Source organism: Salmo trutta, chromosome 32 (assembly GCF_901001165.1).
Source record: "Salmo trutta chromosome 32, fSalTru1.1, whole genome shotgun sequence".
In the NCBI taxonomy this organism is placed as follows: Eukaryota; Metazoa; Chordata; class Actinopteri; order Salmoniformes; family Salmonidae; genus Salmo; species Salmo trutta.
In genome coordinates this window covers 5,053,768-5,069,786 of record NC_042988.1, presented here as the reverse complement: position 1 = coordinate 5,069,786, position 16,019 = coordinate 5,053,768, and the positions used below count along the sequence as shown (strand labels likewise).

Here is a 16,019-nt window from a genome sequence, read left to right as displayed (position 1 = left end):
ACTCTGACAGAGCTCCAGAGTTCCTCTGTGGAGATGGGGGAACCTTCCAGAAGGACAACCATCTCTGCAGCACTCCACCAATCAGACCCTTATGGTAGAGTGGCCAGATGGAATACACTACTCAGTAAAAGCCACATGACAGCCTGCTTGGAGTTTGCCAAAAGGCATCCAAAGGACTCTCAGGTCATGAGAAACAAGATTATCTGGTCTGATGAAACCAAGATTGAACTCTTTGGCCTGAATGCAATGTTAAAAGATTATATTAGAATTGGATTTGTTTATTACTTTTTTGGACTTGGAAAACTGTTGTGACCTTTTTTGCGTTGGTATTTGTGGTACAATGCATAATATCTAATCAAATAATAATAATTCTGAAATAAGTAAGTACCGATCCTAATCTAAGCAATAACCAAACAGGGAGAGCGCTACACGGTAAGACAGAATACAGAGTACAATACTAGAGCGAGAGAAATATAGAGCTACACAATCAAGAGATAGACATAGATAGATATATATATATATATATATGAGGGAGAGAGCAGTAGAGTAAGACGCTCAGAGAGAATGCAATTAAGCAGGAGAGAAAAGAGAAAAATGAGTTATTAATCAAGTCAGAAAGATCAGCAGCCAGAAAATGTATGAAATTTCTCCCTCAGTAATACTTAGTAGGCTAAACCGATCAGATTAGTAATTGTCTCCGCAATAAATCACAGCATAGTAATTGAGAGGAGCAAGAAATGTGAACAGAAGAGAGACGTAAAGGCTAGGGATTAATGAAAAGAAAAGAAAATAATTGAGAAACAATAGCCAGAAAGGCTAGTGTAGGAAAATAAATTGTTTTGATTCTTTTTTTTTATCCATGCCCACAGCTGGCAGCACCCAAGTAATCATCAATTCGGAGCGCAGCTGCATGCAACCAGATCTTAATACCCATGGTCAATTTGGTTAGATATTCAATATTTTTATGGGGCTATTTAGGACCATCAGTATTACACAACGTACATGGGACAAGGTCAATGGCGCAATTTCTATGAACTCAAACCAACTAAAGTGTATGAATACATATAAAACGTATAGAAATAATTCAATGAGGCAACTAAAAGATGTGCAACATAAAAATATTGTCCCATTTACAGGCTAGCTAGCGAGGCAGGCTAGCTAATGTTTTAGCTAATGTTAGCGTAGCTAGCGCTAGCTACCTCATTACAACTTAAGTCGTAGCTCATACAAGTTTTATTGTGTATTGTCTAGATACTGCTAGCTAGCTACAGGCTAGGTCATGTTGGCTAGATAGCTAACATTAGCCTACAAGTTGGATTTGCAAGTTAATTTGTAGCTTATACAAGTGTATTCTGTATTGCCTAGGGCAAAACAAAATAATGGTGGCAGTTAACTCATGTTTGAGTCTGACTAATACAGTGAACTAGGAGCAACAAACTGTAACAATCTGGAGCTACAGTCAGTCTACATCTGTAACGCATAGAATTAGGGTTTCCACACCCACAAAGTGGCTATATCGTAAACATTCCATGAAAACAAAAATGAGCTTTTTGGTCTTAATTTAAGGTAAGGCATCAGGTTAAAGGTTAGTACTGTGGTTAAGGTTTAAAAGCTAATTGTAGAAATAGGCGCCCTGTATGACTTGGTGGTATGAAATGATGACCTAGAATTAGCTTGGACCGAGTTACTGCTCTGATGACTGAAGCGGTGCTGCCAACTCTCACGCATTGGGTGTGAGACATGCAATTTCACCCTCTTCTCACACTCATAAGCCACACCTCTTATTTATCACGCATTGTAAAAAGTACTGCTATACTTTTCGAATTAACCCAGTGGGTTACCTTTTCAACTGTGCCTCCAAATCGTAATCATAACCACCATTTCTAATGCAATCAGTGCTCTGTGTTTGTGTGGGACCAACCAGTATCACCAACGGTCGTCGATGGGGAGACCAGAATTAGGTAGGTTTAGTCTGAGCTGTTCAAACTGTTTGTTTGTCAGGTATCACCTATCCTAACTGCCATTGGTAATAGAACAGTGACAGTGTATGTGTTCACATATGCATCTATGGAGCCAGCACATGGAGACTTGCAAGATGATGTGATGAAGTCCAGACTGACAGATGGTCTTGATACTGATGTCTGTAAATGGAGAGAGTCCTGCACTCGGCATAAAAATTTTACTAGACACAACTTACTTGTATTGTCTTTATTTATTTTTTAACTGCCCAAGTTCCCAAAAGCATCTGCCAACACTGCTACAGTTAGGCCCTAAAGCTTAGGCTACGCACCAGAATGAAAGAAAAACCTCAATGTAGCCTACAGATATGAATTGCACAAGACTTATACATTTATGGATTTTTAATGCATTTTTATTTTTATTCAACCCGCCCGCCAACCACCCGTCCTTCATCCACACAATATTTCATGACTTAAACCCGCCCGCCCCACGGACATTGAGTCAAACCCGTGCATCCTCTGTGTGTGTGTGTGTGTGTGTGTGTGTGTGTGTGTGTGTGTGTGTGTGTGTGTGTGTGTCGGTAAATGGCAGCTTTTGGCTAGAAAAAAAAAATGAAAAGCCAATAAAATTGTTGCCATCCACATTAAATGGGAGAAAAGAGTTCGTTTGCAAAATAATACTTTTCATTCGCTGATGGAAATACATTTGATGGTCATACTTATCGGTCTATAGGATCATTTGCATAATTTAGTGGAATTAAATTGGCACTTGTGTATTTTCATTAGTCTTCATGTAGTAAAACATTCAGGTTTCAAACAATTACGTCTTTGTTTTCAAAATGAACAGCCTTCTGCCTCCAGCCCACATGGTAATGTGGTGGGAGATGCGCTGATAGCCTGACTTCTGTTAAGGTGAATTACCATAATCGAAATGTGATTGATGACATTCTGATCACCGTGAGTAGACTCCCTAATGGGTTACGCACCCAACGAATATGGGTCCGGTAAATTTCTCAAATTAACGGTCAATTCAAATCTTCCTTGTCTCTCTCCCGGCAGTGCTTTACATCATGTGCTATAGAGGGTGAGCAAGGTCTGACCTGAAATCACACACGCGCCATCTACTGTCAAAGCAACAGAAGTGAAGTGATTACTGGGGAAACGGTCTGTTTAGTAGAGCTGTACAGGCTGTCCTGACCAGTACTCTCATTGCAATATTGATACAGTAGAGATCTACTCTCTCTATACATACAGTCGTGGCCAAGTTTGGAGAATGACACAAAAATGAATTTCCACAGTTTGCTGCTTTAGTGTCTTTAGATATGTTTGTCAGATGTTACTACGGAATACTGAAGTATAATTACAAGCATTTCATAAGTGTCAAAGGCTTTTTTTTATTTGACAATTACATGAAGTTGATGCAAAGAGTCAATACTTGCAGTGTTGACCCTTCTTTTTCAAGACCTCTGCAATCCACCCTGGCATGCTGTCAATTAACTTCTGGGCCACATGACTGATGGCAGCCCATTCTTGCATAATCAATGCTTGGAGTTTGTCAGAATTTGTGGGTTTTTGTTTGTCCACCCGCCTCTTGAGGATTGACCACAAGTTCTCAATGGGATTAAGGTCTGGGGAGTTTCCTGGCCTTGGACCCAAAATATTGATGTTTTGTTCCCCAAGCCACTCAGTTATCACTTTTGCCTTATGGCAAGGTGCTCCATCATGCTGGAAAAGGCATTGTTTGTCACCAAACTGTTCCTGGATGGTTGGGAGAAGTTGCTCTCGGAGGATGTGTTGGTACCATTCTTTATTCATGGCTGTGTTCTTAGGCATAATTGTGAGTCAGCCCACTCCCTTGGCTGAGAAGCAACCCCACACATGAATGGTCTCAGGATGCTTTACTGTTGGCATGACACAGGACTGATGGTTGCGCTCACCTTGTCTTCTCCGGACAAGCTTTTTTCCAGATGCCCCAAACAATCGGAAAGGGGATTCAGAGAAAATGACTATTCACCAGTCCTCAGCAGTCCAATCCCTGTACCTTTTGCAGAATATCAGTCTGTCCCTGATGTTTTTCCTGGAGAGAAGTGGCTTCTTTGCTGCCCTTCTTGACACCAGGCCATCCTCCAAAAGTCTTCACCTCACTGTGCGTGCAGATGCGCTCACACCTGCCTGCTGCCATTCCTGAGCAAGCTTTGTACTGGTGGTGCCCCGATCCCGCAGCTGAATCAACTGTAGGAAATGGTCCTGGTGCTTGCTGGACTTTCTTGGGAGCCCTGAAGCTTTCTTCACAACAATTGAACCGCTCTCCTCGACGTTCTTGATGATCTGATAAATGGTTGATTTAGGTGCAATCTTACTGGCAGCAATATCCTTGCCTGTGAAGCCTTTTTTGTGCAAAGCAATGACGACGGCACGTGTTTCCTTGCAGGTAACCATGGTTGACAGAGGAAGAACAATGATTCCAAGCACCACACTCCTTTTGAAGCTTCCAGTCTGTTATTCAAACTCAATCAGCATGACAGAGTGATCTCCAGCCTTGTCCTCGTCAACACTCACACCTGTGTTAACGAGAGAATCACTGACATGATATCAGCTGGTCCTTTTGTGGCAGGGCTGAAATGCAGTGGAAATGTTTTTTGGGGATTCAGTTTATTTGCATGGCAAAGAGGGACTATGCAATTAATTGCAATTCATCTGATCACTCTTCATAACATTCTGGAGTATATGCAAATTGCCGTCATACAAACTGAGACAGCAGACTTTGAAAATTAATATTTGTGTCATTCTCAACATTTTTGGCCATGACTGTACATACGTACGCCATTCCTGAGCAAGCTCTGTACTGGTGGTGCCTCCTATATCTATCTTCCAGTGTACTCAATGAACCTGTCTTGCCACACCCCCCTTTTTCCGTTCCAGATGTTTCATCTATTTCAAAGCATTGATTAAATTAGGTATAGGTCACTAAACAGTAGCTTGTTCAGATATTCTGTTCAGTGTTTGACTAATGCATTGATCAGCAATGGATCCATTGGCTGTTGAGTCGACGCGCAACTTTGCACAATACCTTGATCCTAGATGACACAAGTCTGACCGTGACTCTGTATGCAGGCTAACCAGTTTACAGACACAACACAGGCAGGACACGCACTTAACATAGGTTAAAGGGGCAATCTGGGATATTTATTGCTGCTCATTGGGCATTTCAGTTGAAGATACAAACCCGTTTGATTCTTGAAGAATGTAACTTATAAAAGTCACATGAGCTTAGGTCAACTGTCTTACACTATCGTAAACCAAAATATAAGCTTGTTTTACTCCGTGTGTTTTTTTTTTTTGTCATTATAATTTGTGTAGAAACAATGTATAGCTTTTTAAAAATATTTGTGTTATCATATTGATCTCCTTGGATCCATAGCTCCATCTATGAATGATAACCAAGTTGAGGGACTGCAGTTGGGCTGCAACACAAACTCAGAATTGTGGCTTTTTGAGGATAAGCATTATAAATCCATTAGCCATGGGCTAGCCGCTCACTCAGGACACTGTTCCTAGAAAAGCTCAAAGGAAAGGTTTCCTAGACAAATGGTTTCTAGAACATTCTCATACACACATGACCTGCACTGTGTCACCAGCTTTTAGTCACACCTCTTGTAATTGAGCTGTAGCTATACTGAACAAAAATAGAAACGCAACAATTTCAAAGATTTTACTGAGTTACAGGTCATATAAGGAAATCAGTCAATTGAAATAAATTCATGAAGCCCTAATCTATGGATGTCACAAGACTGGGAAGGGGCACAGCCATGGGTGGGCCTGAAAGGGCATAGGCACACCCGCTGGGGAGCCAGGCCCAGCCAGTCAGAATTAGTTTTTCCCCACAAAAGGGCTTTATTAGAGACAGAAATACTCCCCAGTTTCATCAGCTGTCCGGGTGGCTGTTCTCAGATCACACCGGTGGAGGTCCTGGGCTGGCGTGGTTACATGTGGTATGTGGTTGTGAGGCCGGTTGGATGCACTGCCAAATTCTCTAAAACGGTAGAGAAATTACATTAAATTCTCTGGTGGACAGTCCTACAGTCAGCATTCCAATTGCATGTTCCCTCAACTTGAAACATCTGTGGCATTGTGTTGTCTGACAAAAATGCACATTTTAGTGGCCTTTTTTTGTCCCCAGCACAAGGTGCACCTGTGTAATAATGATCACGCTGTTTAATCAGCTTCTTGATATGCCACACCTGTCAGTTGGATGGATTATCTTGGCAAATGAGAAATGTTCACTAACAGGGATGTAAACACATTTGTGCACAAAATGTGAGAGAAATAAGCTTTTTGTGAGTATGGAAAAATGTATTTTATTTCAGCTCCTGAAACATGGGAACAACACGTTACATGTTTTATATTTTTGTTCAGTATATTTAACTAGAGGGGACGACAACAACAACTGTCACAAATTATTTATTGCTCTCCAAAACATTTTGAAAGCCGTACTTTTCAGTTGAATGATTTTCAGTAGAATTGATCAACAGCTATTAATAAACCTTTTAGATGTAACAGCTATTATAAATTCCTAAAGGTTACCAGTGGTCTCATAATGCATTTTGTTCCCTACTATATGTCGTATATTTTATGTCTCTAATTTCTCTGTTTGTCCCCTCACAGGTTTCAGCCGGATCTCCTCTTCTCAGCACATCACGTGCCAGCCTCTAGAACCAGGAGTGGGCCTGCCCCACCGATGTTCCACACAACCATCTCCGGGGAACGCTTCACCGCTGCCGTCCATCGATGGCCGTCGTTTGACGGGGCCAACTGCGAATGCTGAGCAGGCTAGCGAGGTTGGGGCCCGCCCTCAGTCTCCGCTCATTGGCCGCTGGATGGAATTGAGGTGAATGGAGCCCATTTCCAACGTCGAGGACCCCAACTCATCAGAGGGAGATGAGAAACGGTCGGTCCATGTTCCTCCCTGTTCCCTAGTGTGTACGAGGGGGGGATTTCTGTGTGTGGGTTTGTAACAACGGCCGTAACATTTTCAGATACACAACACAGCACTTAGTTCATCCCGAATAAATGTTTTAACACTGCCTCTGGGGGATTGCATAAGTGTGTCATATGTAGAGAGGAAGAGTTAGACGTTATATAATGACATTTCATGTATAAATCTAGCGACCAAAGCAAATGTCTCTGCCGTTGTAAAGAGATGTTCTAAACACAGACACTGGCATGGTCGCCCCCGCACCATAGATCTACCGCAAACGCAATGTAAAAACGAGGGGAGGAATGTGGAGGGAGTTGTAGGGAAGCACTGCCTCCGGCCCAACACGTGCGCTCACATGCGCGCTGCCTTCCTTCTCATTAAATGTGAAGATGCTGAATTTATCCAGCGAATTGGAGTCACATTTTGAAATGAGCACAGACGGCGGTAGAGAAATGCACACGTTAGATTTGAAATCCGTGTGTGTCGGACGTACTGTGTTTTATGTTAGTGAAGGGATGTATTGGTCATAGGCCTATACTACAGAGGATGTGCTGAAGGTGTATGGTGCTTGTGTGTGTGCATGCGTTCATGTGCACGCGTGTGTCCACTGTGCAGGGATGAACAGAACAGAGTGTAGGATTAGGAGTGGGGGGGCAGATGGAATGGCAGGAAAGCAAACTCGGGACACATCAATATGTGACGCCAGCAGGGGATTGTCTCTGGTGTGTTGCTATTTATGTCTCGGTGTGTGTGTGTGTGTGTGAGAGTTGCTGTTTGTTTGTGTGCATGTATGTGCAAGTGTGTGTGTGTGTGAGCGGAGGATGTCTGTGCATGTGTCCTTGTGTGAGCTGCCTCATGCAGGCCCCCCCCTCCACCCCGTGATCTCTGAGTCACTCAGCTCTTTGGTCTCACACACACACACACACACACACACACACACACACACACACACACACACACAAGAGCCCTGGGGCAATCACAGCGACGCCGCTACTGTGTGTGCCCATGCATGTGTGCACATTAGGATTAACTCTAGAGAGCAGCGGTCTAGAGTTCTCGTCTCAGGGAGGTTTGGCGCCCACCACATCAATTCACTTACCAGCTTTAATTTAATAAGGAGTGTGAAAAAGAATGAAGCGGCTATGAATTCAAAACCATTCAGGGGCCTTGCTTATCCACTCTGTGAGATCAACAGCGGAACCAAAGAGAGTCCTCAAGCTCAAATTCAAACCTTTATTATTCATTAACTTCAGGTACAAGTGGACATTGATTTTAGGGTCGGTATCTACAGTAACTTCGTGCGTTGATCGATATACTGTTACAGTATCACTTTAGATCAGGGATCTCCAACCATGTTCGTGGAGAGCTACCCTCCTGTCTGTTTTCGCTCCAACCCCAGTTGTAACTAACCTGATTTCAGTTTATCAACCAGCTAATTATTAGTCATGTGCGCTAGATTAGGGATGGTGCAATTACCTGCAAGACGGTAGCTCTCCAGGAACAGGGTTGGAGAGCCCTGCTTTAGATAATAGATATGAATATTCGATAATGTATTATCTAGATAAGTGAAGTAAAATAATTCCATTTATCAATACTCTACTTCCTAGACTGTGACCTTACGTGTCCTGTAAAATGGGGTCAGTGTTTTTAACTTGAAGCACACAACGTGTGCGCACACAGAGCATGTCCCCAGAGATGACTGTAGACACGACTTAAACGTTTCTCTATATGTATGTTGTTCCCCAACCTGATCTCACAGCATTTCGGATTATTCTGTACTTAAATCCAACGCACTCCATTTAGTATCATATGTTACGTTTCGTATGGTATGTATTCATTTGTGGATATTACAAATTACAATTCGTATTAGACTGTACGTTGTTACGAATGTGCAAAATGCAGCATAAGTTACGAATTTGAAAAACGTATGAAATGTTATGAATTCTAGCTAGGTGGCTAACATTAGCTAGGCTAGGGGTTAGGGTTATGTTTAGGAGTTAGGTTAAAGAATTAAGGTTAGGGGAAGTGTTAGCTAACATGCTAATTAGTTTCAAAGTAGCTAAAAAAGTAGTAAGTCATTTAAAAGTTGCTAAAATACTAATGTTGTCTGTGATGAGATTCGAACTCACAACCTTTGGGTTGCTAGACTTTCGCGTTATACGCCTGACCAACCACCCTACTTTCATTTTGTCCTTAAGTTACTGTCTTAATTAACCATGCTAAATGTAACATATGGGCTATACGGATTTACTTACAGAATAATACGCAATGCTCTGAGACCAGGTTGTGTTCCCATCAGACTCTGTCCTCAACACTATGTCCTGTCCTGCAACAACAAGCCTCTTATTATTCACAAGCTTTTTCCTGCAAGGGTGACGTCCTAGCACCGTGTGTGCGCGCGTGCATGCGTACACGTGCGTGCGCGTTTATTGGCAAATGTTTGGCCTGATGGGCTGGTCAGTGACTGAGAGAATATTTAGTTTACTAGATGGTTAACACAGTGCTTCTAATCACGACCCGATAGTGACATCAGCTACTAGTCAAATCAGTGATGCCAGTGTGTGACATCACAGCCTTGATGATTACCGAAAGCTATGCAGTCCAAGAACCCAGCCAAGTTAATAGGCAGACGCGCGCACACACCGGACTTATGAGTGAATAGGTAGCTCAGGGACAGGACCAGATACATCAGGTAAAAGAGGATATGTGAAAAGGGACCAGCAACCTGCTCTCAATGTAATGAAAGGTACAGTAAAGAAACAAATGATGTTTGGCCAGTCAGTTGGTTGTCAAGACGTATCAAACATCTTAAGCCTTACCTTTGTATGTAGTGGGTCTAGTTATCTAAGCAACTGTAAGGCCTTAAAAACGATGTCCTGTTCCCTGTGGTTTCTATCAACACTACATGACCAAAAGTATGTGGACACCTGCTCGTCAAACATCTCATTCCAAAATCATGGGCGTCAATATGGAGTTGACCCCCCCCCCCCCCCCCCCCCCCTTTGCTGCTATAAAAGCCTCCACTCTTCTGGGAAGGCTTTCCACTAGATGTTGGAACATTGCTGCAGGGAGTTGCTTCCATTAAGCAACAAGAGCATTAGTGAGGTCGGGCACTGATGCCTGGCTCGCATTCGGCGTTACAATTCATCCCAAAGATATTCGATGGTGTTGATTTCAGGCCAGTCGGGTTCTTCCACACCGATCTCGACAAACCATTTCTGTATGGAACTCACTTTGTGCACGGGGGCATTGTCATGCTGAAAGAAGAAAGGGCCTTCCCCAAACTGTTGCCACAAAATTGGAAGTACAGAATCATCTAGAATGTCATTGTATGATGTAGTGTTATGATTTCCCTTCACTAGAACTAAGGGGCCTAGCCCGAACCATGAAAAACAGCCCCAGACCATTATTCCTCCTCCACCAAACTTTAAAGTCAGCACTGTGCATTCAGGCAGGTAGCGTTCTCCTGGCATCTGCCAAACCTAGATTCGTCCAGATGGTGAAGCGTGATTTATCACTTCAGAGAACGCGTTTATGCTGCTCCAGAGTCCAATGGCGGCGAGCTTCACACCACTCCAGCGACGCTTGTCATTGCGCATGGTGATCTTAGGCTTGTGGGCGCCTGCTTGGCCATGGAAACCCCTTTCATGAAGCTCCTGACAAACAGTTATTTTGCTGACCTTGCTTCCAGAGGCAGTTTGGAACTCGGTAGTGATCGTTGCAACCGAGGACAGATGATTTTTATGCGCTTCAGCACTCGCCGGTCCCGTTCTGTGAGCTTGTGTGGCCTACCACTTCGCGTCTGAGCCGTTGTTGCTCCTAGACGTTTCCACTTCACAATAACAGCACTAGCAGTGCAGACACTAGCAGTGAACTGACTTGTTGTAAAGGTTGCATCCTATGACGGTGCTACGTTGACAGTCACTGAGCTCTTCACTAAGGCCATTCTCCTACCAATAATTGTCTATGGAGATTGCATGGCTGTGTGCAAGATTTTATACACCTGTCAGCAACGGGCGTGGCTGTAATAGACAAATCCACTAATTTCAAGGGCTGTCCACATACTTTTGTATATACTGTCCATTCGGAAATTATTCAGACCCCTTGACTTTTTCCACATTTTGTTACGTTACAGCCGTATTCTAAAATGTATTAAATAAAACATTTTGCTCATCAATCTACACACAATACCCCAAGATGACGAAGTGGAAACAGGTTTTTAGACATTTTTGCAAATGTATTAAAAATAAAAAACAGATGCCTTATTTACATAAGTATTCAGACCCTTTGCTATGAGACTCGAAATTAAGCTCTGGTGCATTGTTTCCATTGATCATCCTTGAGATGTTTCTACAACTTGATTGGAGACCACCTGTTGTAAATTCAATTGATTGGACATGATTTGGAAAGGCACACACCTGTCTATATAAGGTCTGACAGTTGACCGTGCATGTCAAAGCAAAAACCAAGCCATGAGGTTGAAGGAATTGTCCGTGGAGACAGGATTGTGTCGAGGCACAGATCTGGGGAAAGGTACCAAAACATTTCTGCAGCATTGAAGGTCCCCAAGAGCACAGTGGCCTCCATCATTCTTAAATTGAAGAAGTTTGGAACCACCAAGACTCTGGCCAGGCAGCCAGCTCTAGGAAAACTGAGCAATAGGGGGAGAAGGGCCTTGGTCAGGGAGGTGACCAAGAACCTAATGGTCACTCTGACAGAGTTCTAGAGTTCCTCTGTGGAGATGAACCTTCCAGAAGGACAACCATCTCTGCAGCACTCCACCAATCAGGCCTTTATAGTAGAGTGGCCAGATGGAATACACTACTCAGTAAAAGCCACATGACAGCCCGCTTGGAGTTTGCTAAAAGGCTTCTAAATTACTCTTAGACCATAAGTAACAAGATTCTCTGGTCTGATAAACCCAACATTGAACTCTTTGGCCTGAATGTGATGTTAAAAAAATATATTACAATTGGATTTGTTTATTACTTTTTTGGACTTGGAAAACTGTTGCGGTAATGACCTTTATTGCGTTGGTGGTACAATACATAATATCTAATCAAATAATAATTATGAAGTAGATAATTATGAAATACATTGTTGTACTACAGCCTGAATAAAAAAAACAGAATGTAATAGTGGAATTACGTTTTTCTAAGTGTTTACAAATTAATCAAAGCTGAAATGTCAAGTGTTCAACCCCTTTGTTATAGCAAGCATAAATAAGTACAGGAGTAAAAATGTGCTTAACAAGTCGCATAATAAGTTGCATAAATAGTGTTTAACATGATTTTTGAATGACTACTTCATCTCTGTAACCCACACATGTAATTATCTGTAAGGCCTCTGTCGAGCAGTGAATTTCAAACACAGATTCAACCAAAAAGTCCAGGGAGGTTTTCCAATGCCTCGCAAAGAAGGGCACATATTGGTAGATTTTTATTAAAAAGCAGACATTGAATATCCCTTTGAGCATGGTGGAGTTATTAATTACACGTTGGATGGCGTATCACTACACCCAGTCATTACAAAGATACAGGCATCCTTTCTAACTCCATTGCCGGTGTGGAAGGAAACCACTCAGAAATTTCACCATAAGGCCAATGGTGACTTTAAAACAGTTACAGGCTGTCAACAACATTGTAGTTACTCCACAATACGAACTGAATTGACAGGGAAAAAAGGTGGAAGCCTGTACAAAATGAAAATATTCCAAAACATGCATCCTGTTTGAAACAAGGTACTAAAAGTAATACTGCGAAAAATGTGGCAAAGCAATTAACTTTTTCGAGCATAGTGGTGGCTGCATCATGTTATGGGTATGCTTGTAATCTTTATGGACCTGGGAGTTTTTCAGGATAAAAAAATAAACTGAATGAAGCTAAGGACAGGCAAAATCCTAGAGGAAAAGCTGGTTCAGTCTGCTTTCCACCAGACACTGGATGATGAATTCACTTTTCAGCCAGATACTAACCTAAAACACAAGGCCAAATCTACACTGGACTTGCTTACCAAGAAGACAATGAATGTTCCTGAGAGGCCGTGTTACAGTTTTGACTTAAATCTACTTGAAAATCTATGGCAAGACCTGAAAATGGTTGTCTAGCAATGATCACTATCCAATTTGACAGCTTGAAGAATTTTGAAATGAATAATCAGCAAATGTTGCACAATCCAGGTGTAGAAAACTTTTAGCCTTACCCAGAAAGACTCACAGATGTAATCGCTACCAAATGTGCTTTTACAAAGTATTGACTCGGGTCATTTGCGTTTTCATTACATATTTTGATTTGTTCAACACTGTTTTGGTTACTACATGATTCCATATGTGTTATTTCATAGTTTTGATGTCGTCGCTATTATTCTACAATGTAAAAATAAAGAAAAACCCTTGAATGAGTAGGTGTGTCCAAACTTTTGACTGGTACTGTGTATATACACACTGAACAAAAATATAAATGCAACATGTAAAGTGTTGGTCCCATGTTTCATGAGCTGAAACTAAAGATCCCTGAAATGTTCCATACGCACAAAAATGTGTGCACAAATTTGTTTACATCCCTGTTAGTGAGCATTTCTCTTTTGCCAAAATAATCCATCCACCTGACAGGTGTGCCATATCAAGAAGCTGATTAAACAGCATGATCATTACACAGGTGCACCTTGTGCTGGAGACCAAAAAAAAAGCCACTCTAAAATGTGCAGTTTTGTAAGACAACACAATGCCACAGTTGTCAAAAGTTTTTAGGGAGTGTGCAATTGGCTTGCTGACTATGATTGTCTACCAGAGCTGTTGCTAGAGAATTGAATGTACATTTTTCTACCATAAGCCACCTCGTGTCAATTTAGAGAATTTGGCTGTACGTCCAACCGGCCTCACATCCGCAGACCGCGTTTCTGGCATTGTGAGGGCGAGTGGTTTGCTGACGTCAACGTTGTTAAGAGTGCCCCATGGTGGCGGTGGGGTTATGGTATGGGCAGGCAGGCATATGGTATGGACGACGAGCACAATTGCATTTTATCGATGGCAATTTGAATGCACAGAGAGAACCTAACGAGATCCTGAGGCCCATTGTCATGCCATTCACCCGCCTCATCACCTCATGTTTCAGCATGATAACGCACGTCCCCATGTCGCTAATTAACTCTAGGCAAAGGAGACGTGTTGCGCTGCAGGAGGCAAATAGTGGTCACTGGTTTTCTGATCTACGTCCCTTTTTTTCTTAAAGGTATCTGTTACTAATAGATCCATATCTTTATTCCCAGTCATGTGAAATAGATGGATAGATTAGGCCCTCATTAATTCATTTCAATTGACTGGATTTCCGTATATGAACTGTAACTCTGTAAAATCTTAAATTGTCACGTTGCCTTTTTTTATATTTTTGTTCAGTGTATATATAAAAATCTGCTTGCGTTTCAGTTTGCGGTTTCTCTAAATTCAACCCGGCAGTGAGCTTCAAAACACTGAAAACCAAGAGCCGTTGATTAAACCCATTGATATCATTGATCAATCAAACACATTTACCTATTTTTATTTTCCTTTGTAACACCATTTAAAAGACAATCGGTGGAATACTTACCAGGCGTTCCGTAATAATGTCACAACATGTTAGCTGTGGGTCCCATTGTATTCCACAATCTCCATGATTACATAAGCAAAGCCTCTATGATTTGGGATTGGAGCTCAAGTCACTGAGGAGGGGGAGGACGGAGGGATTTTGAGAAGGGATGGATAGAACAGGGAGAGGTGTCTTCTAAAGCTCTGTCACATGAGGTGATAGTTATCACTAATTGGCTGTCATCCGGGAGGGGGGGGGGGGGTCGTCAACAGATGAAAGCAGAGAGAGAGCGAGAGGGAGGGAAGGATCGAGAGAGAGATGGAAAGAGGGAGAGAGGTTGGGAGAGTGAAAGCAAAGTAACGTACTCCCTGCCAGAAAGGGAGAGGGAGGGAGTGTGAGAGCGAGAGAGAGGGAGAGTACTGAGGGCTGAAGCACCCAGCGAACATCGCAGCATCCCAGATACTGTTCTGAGAGGATCGTTCTGAAAGGATATACTACACAGATCTCTCTGGGATATACAGACTACAGCCATGCATATTCTGCAACCCTATTGCATCAACAGGTGTGTGTGTGTGTGTGTGTGTGTGTGTGTGTGTGTGTGTGTGTGTGTGTGTGTGTGTGTGTGTGTGTGTGTGTGTGTGTGAGCATATGACAGCCAAAGCCAAGTTGACCAGTGTATTTGAAATGTAGTTGAACGTTGTGTGTGTGTGCGAGCATATGACAGCCAAAGCCAAGTTGACCAGTGTATTTGAAATGTAGTTGAACGTTGTGTGTGTGTGTGCGAGCATATGACAGCCAAAGCCAAGTTGACCAGTGTATTTGAAATGTAGTTGAACGTTGTTGCTTTAAGTGCACCTTTACTGTGAAAGAAATGGGAAAACAGTCTAGCATGCATCACCACATTTGAAACGGAGGAGAGACCATTTTGGGATTAACATATCTCTGACGGAGAAGGGGAGGGGGGGAAACCGGGAGAGGGAGAGAGGGAAAGGTAGAGGGGTATAGAGGAGGGAGGACGGAGAATCTCTATCGCTGAGCTCACATTGAAGGCAATGTGCTAAGCCAATCATAATGACTCAGTTCAACTGTAACTTGTTATATAAAGATAGACCAGTCATTTAGATGAAGCACAGTTTAAGAGGATTCTTGACGGAGGTTCATCTGTAAAACTGTCATACGTGGATGAATGATGGTGTCAAGGGACTTACTCTTGTGACGCCCGTACGTGCGTGTACGTGTGTGTGTACGTGCGTGTGTGCACGAGCGTGGGTAAATGAATGTCCTGGCGCTGTACCCTCCACATAACCACAGAACACTTGCGGCTGGGTGAATGAAAGAGGCAAAAACGAATGGTGCTGTTAGGGAGTGACCGTATCATATTGACCGATGTCAGAGAGGATATGCGTCGAGAAAGACACAGGGACTCGTCCGGGACAGAGAAAGAGCTCTCCGATTCCAAGAAACATGTCTTTATGAGACCAGCCTGATTCCGCGATTTTAGCTTCTCTTGTGAAAGGAAGC

The 16,019-nt window shown here is 42.6% G+C and overlaps 1 protein-coding gene across 1 annotated transcript in view; it reads left to right on the top strand.

Moving 5' to 3' along the window:
- The window catches only part of LOC115170861 (thyroid hormone receptor alpha), a 110,619-nt gene that overhangs the window by 69,256 nt on the left and 25,344 nt on the right, over window positions 1–16,019 (top strand). Inside the window, exon 3 of the mRNA XM_029727196.1 lies at window positions 6,624–6,906. Within this exon, the coding sequence (XP_029583056.1) occupies window positions 6,851–6,906 (56 nt within the window). The 5' untranslated portion in view covers window positions 6,624–6,850. The remainder of the gene's footprint in view (window positions 1–6,623; window positions 6,907–16,019) is intronic.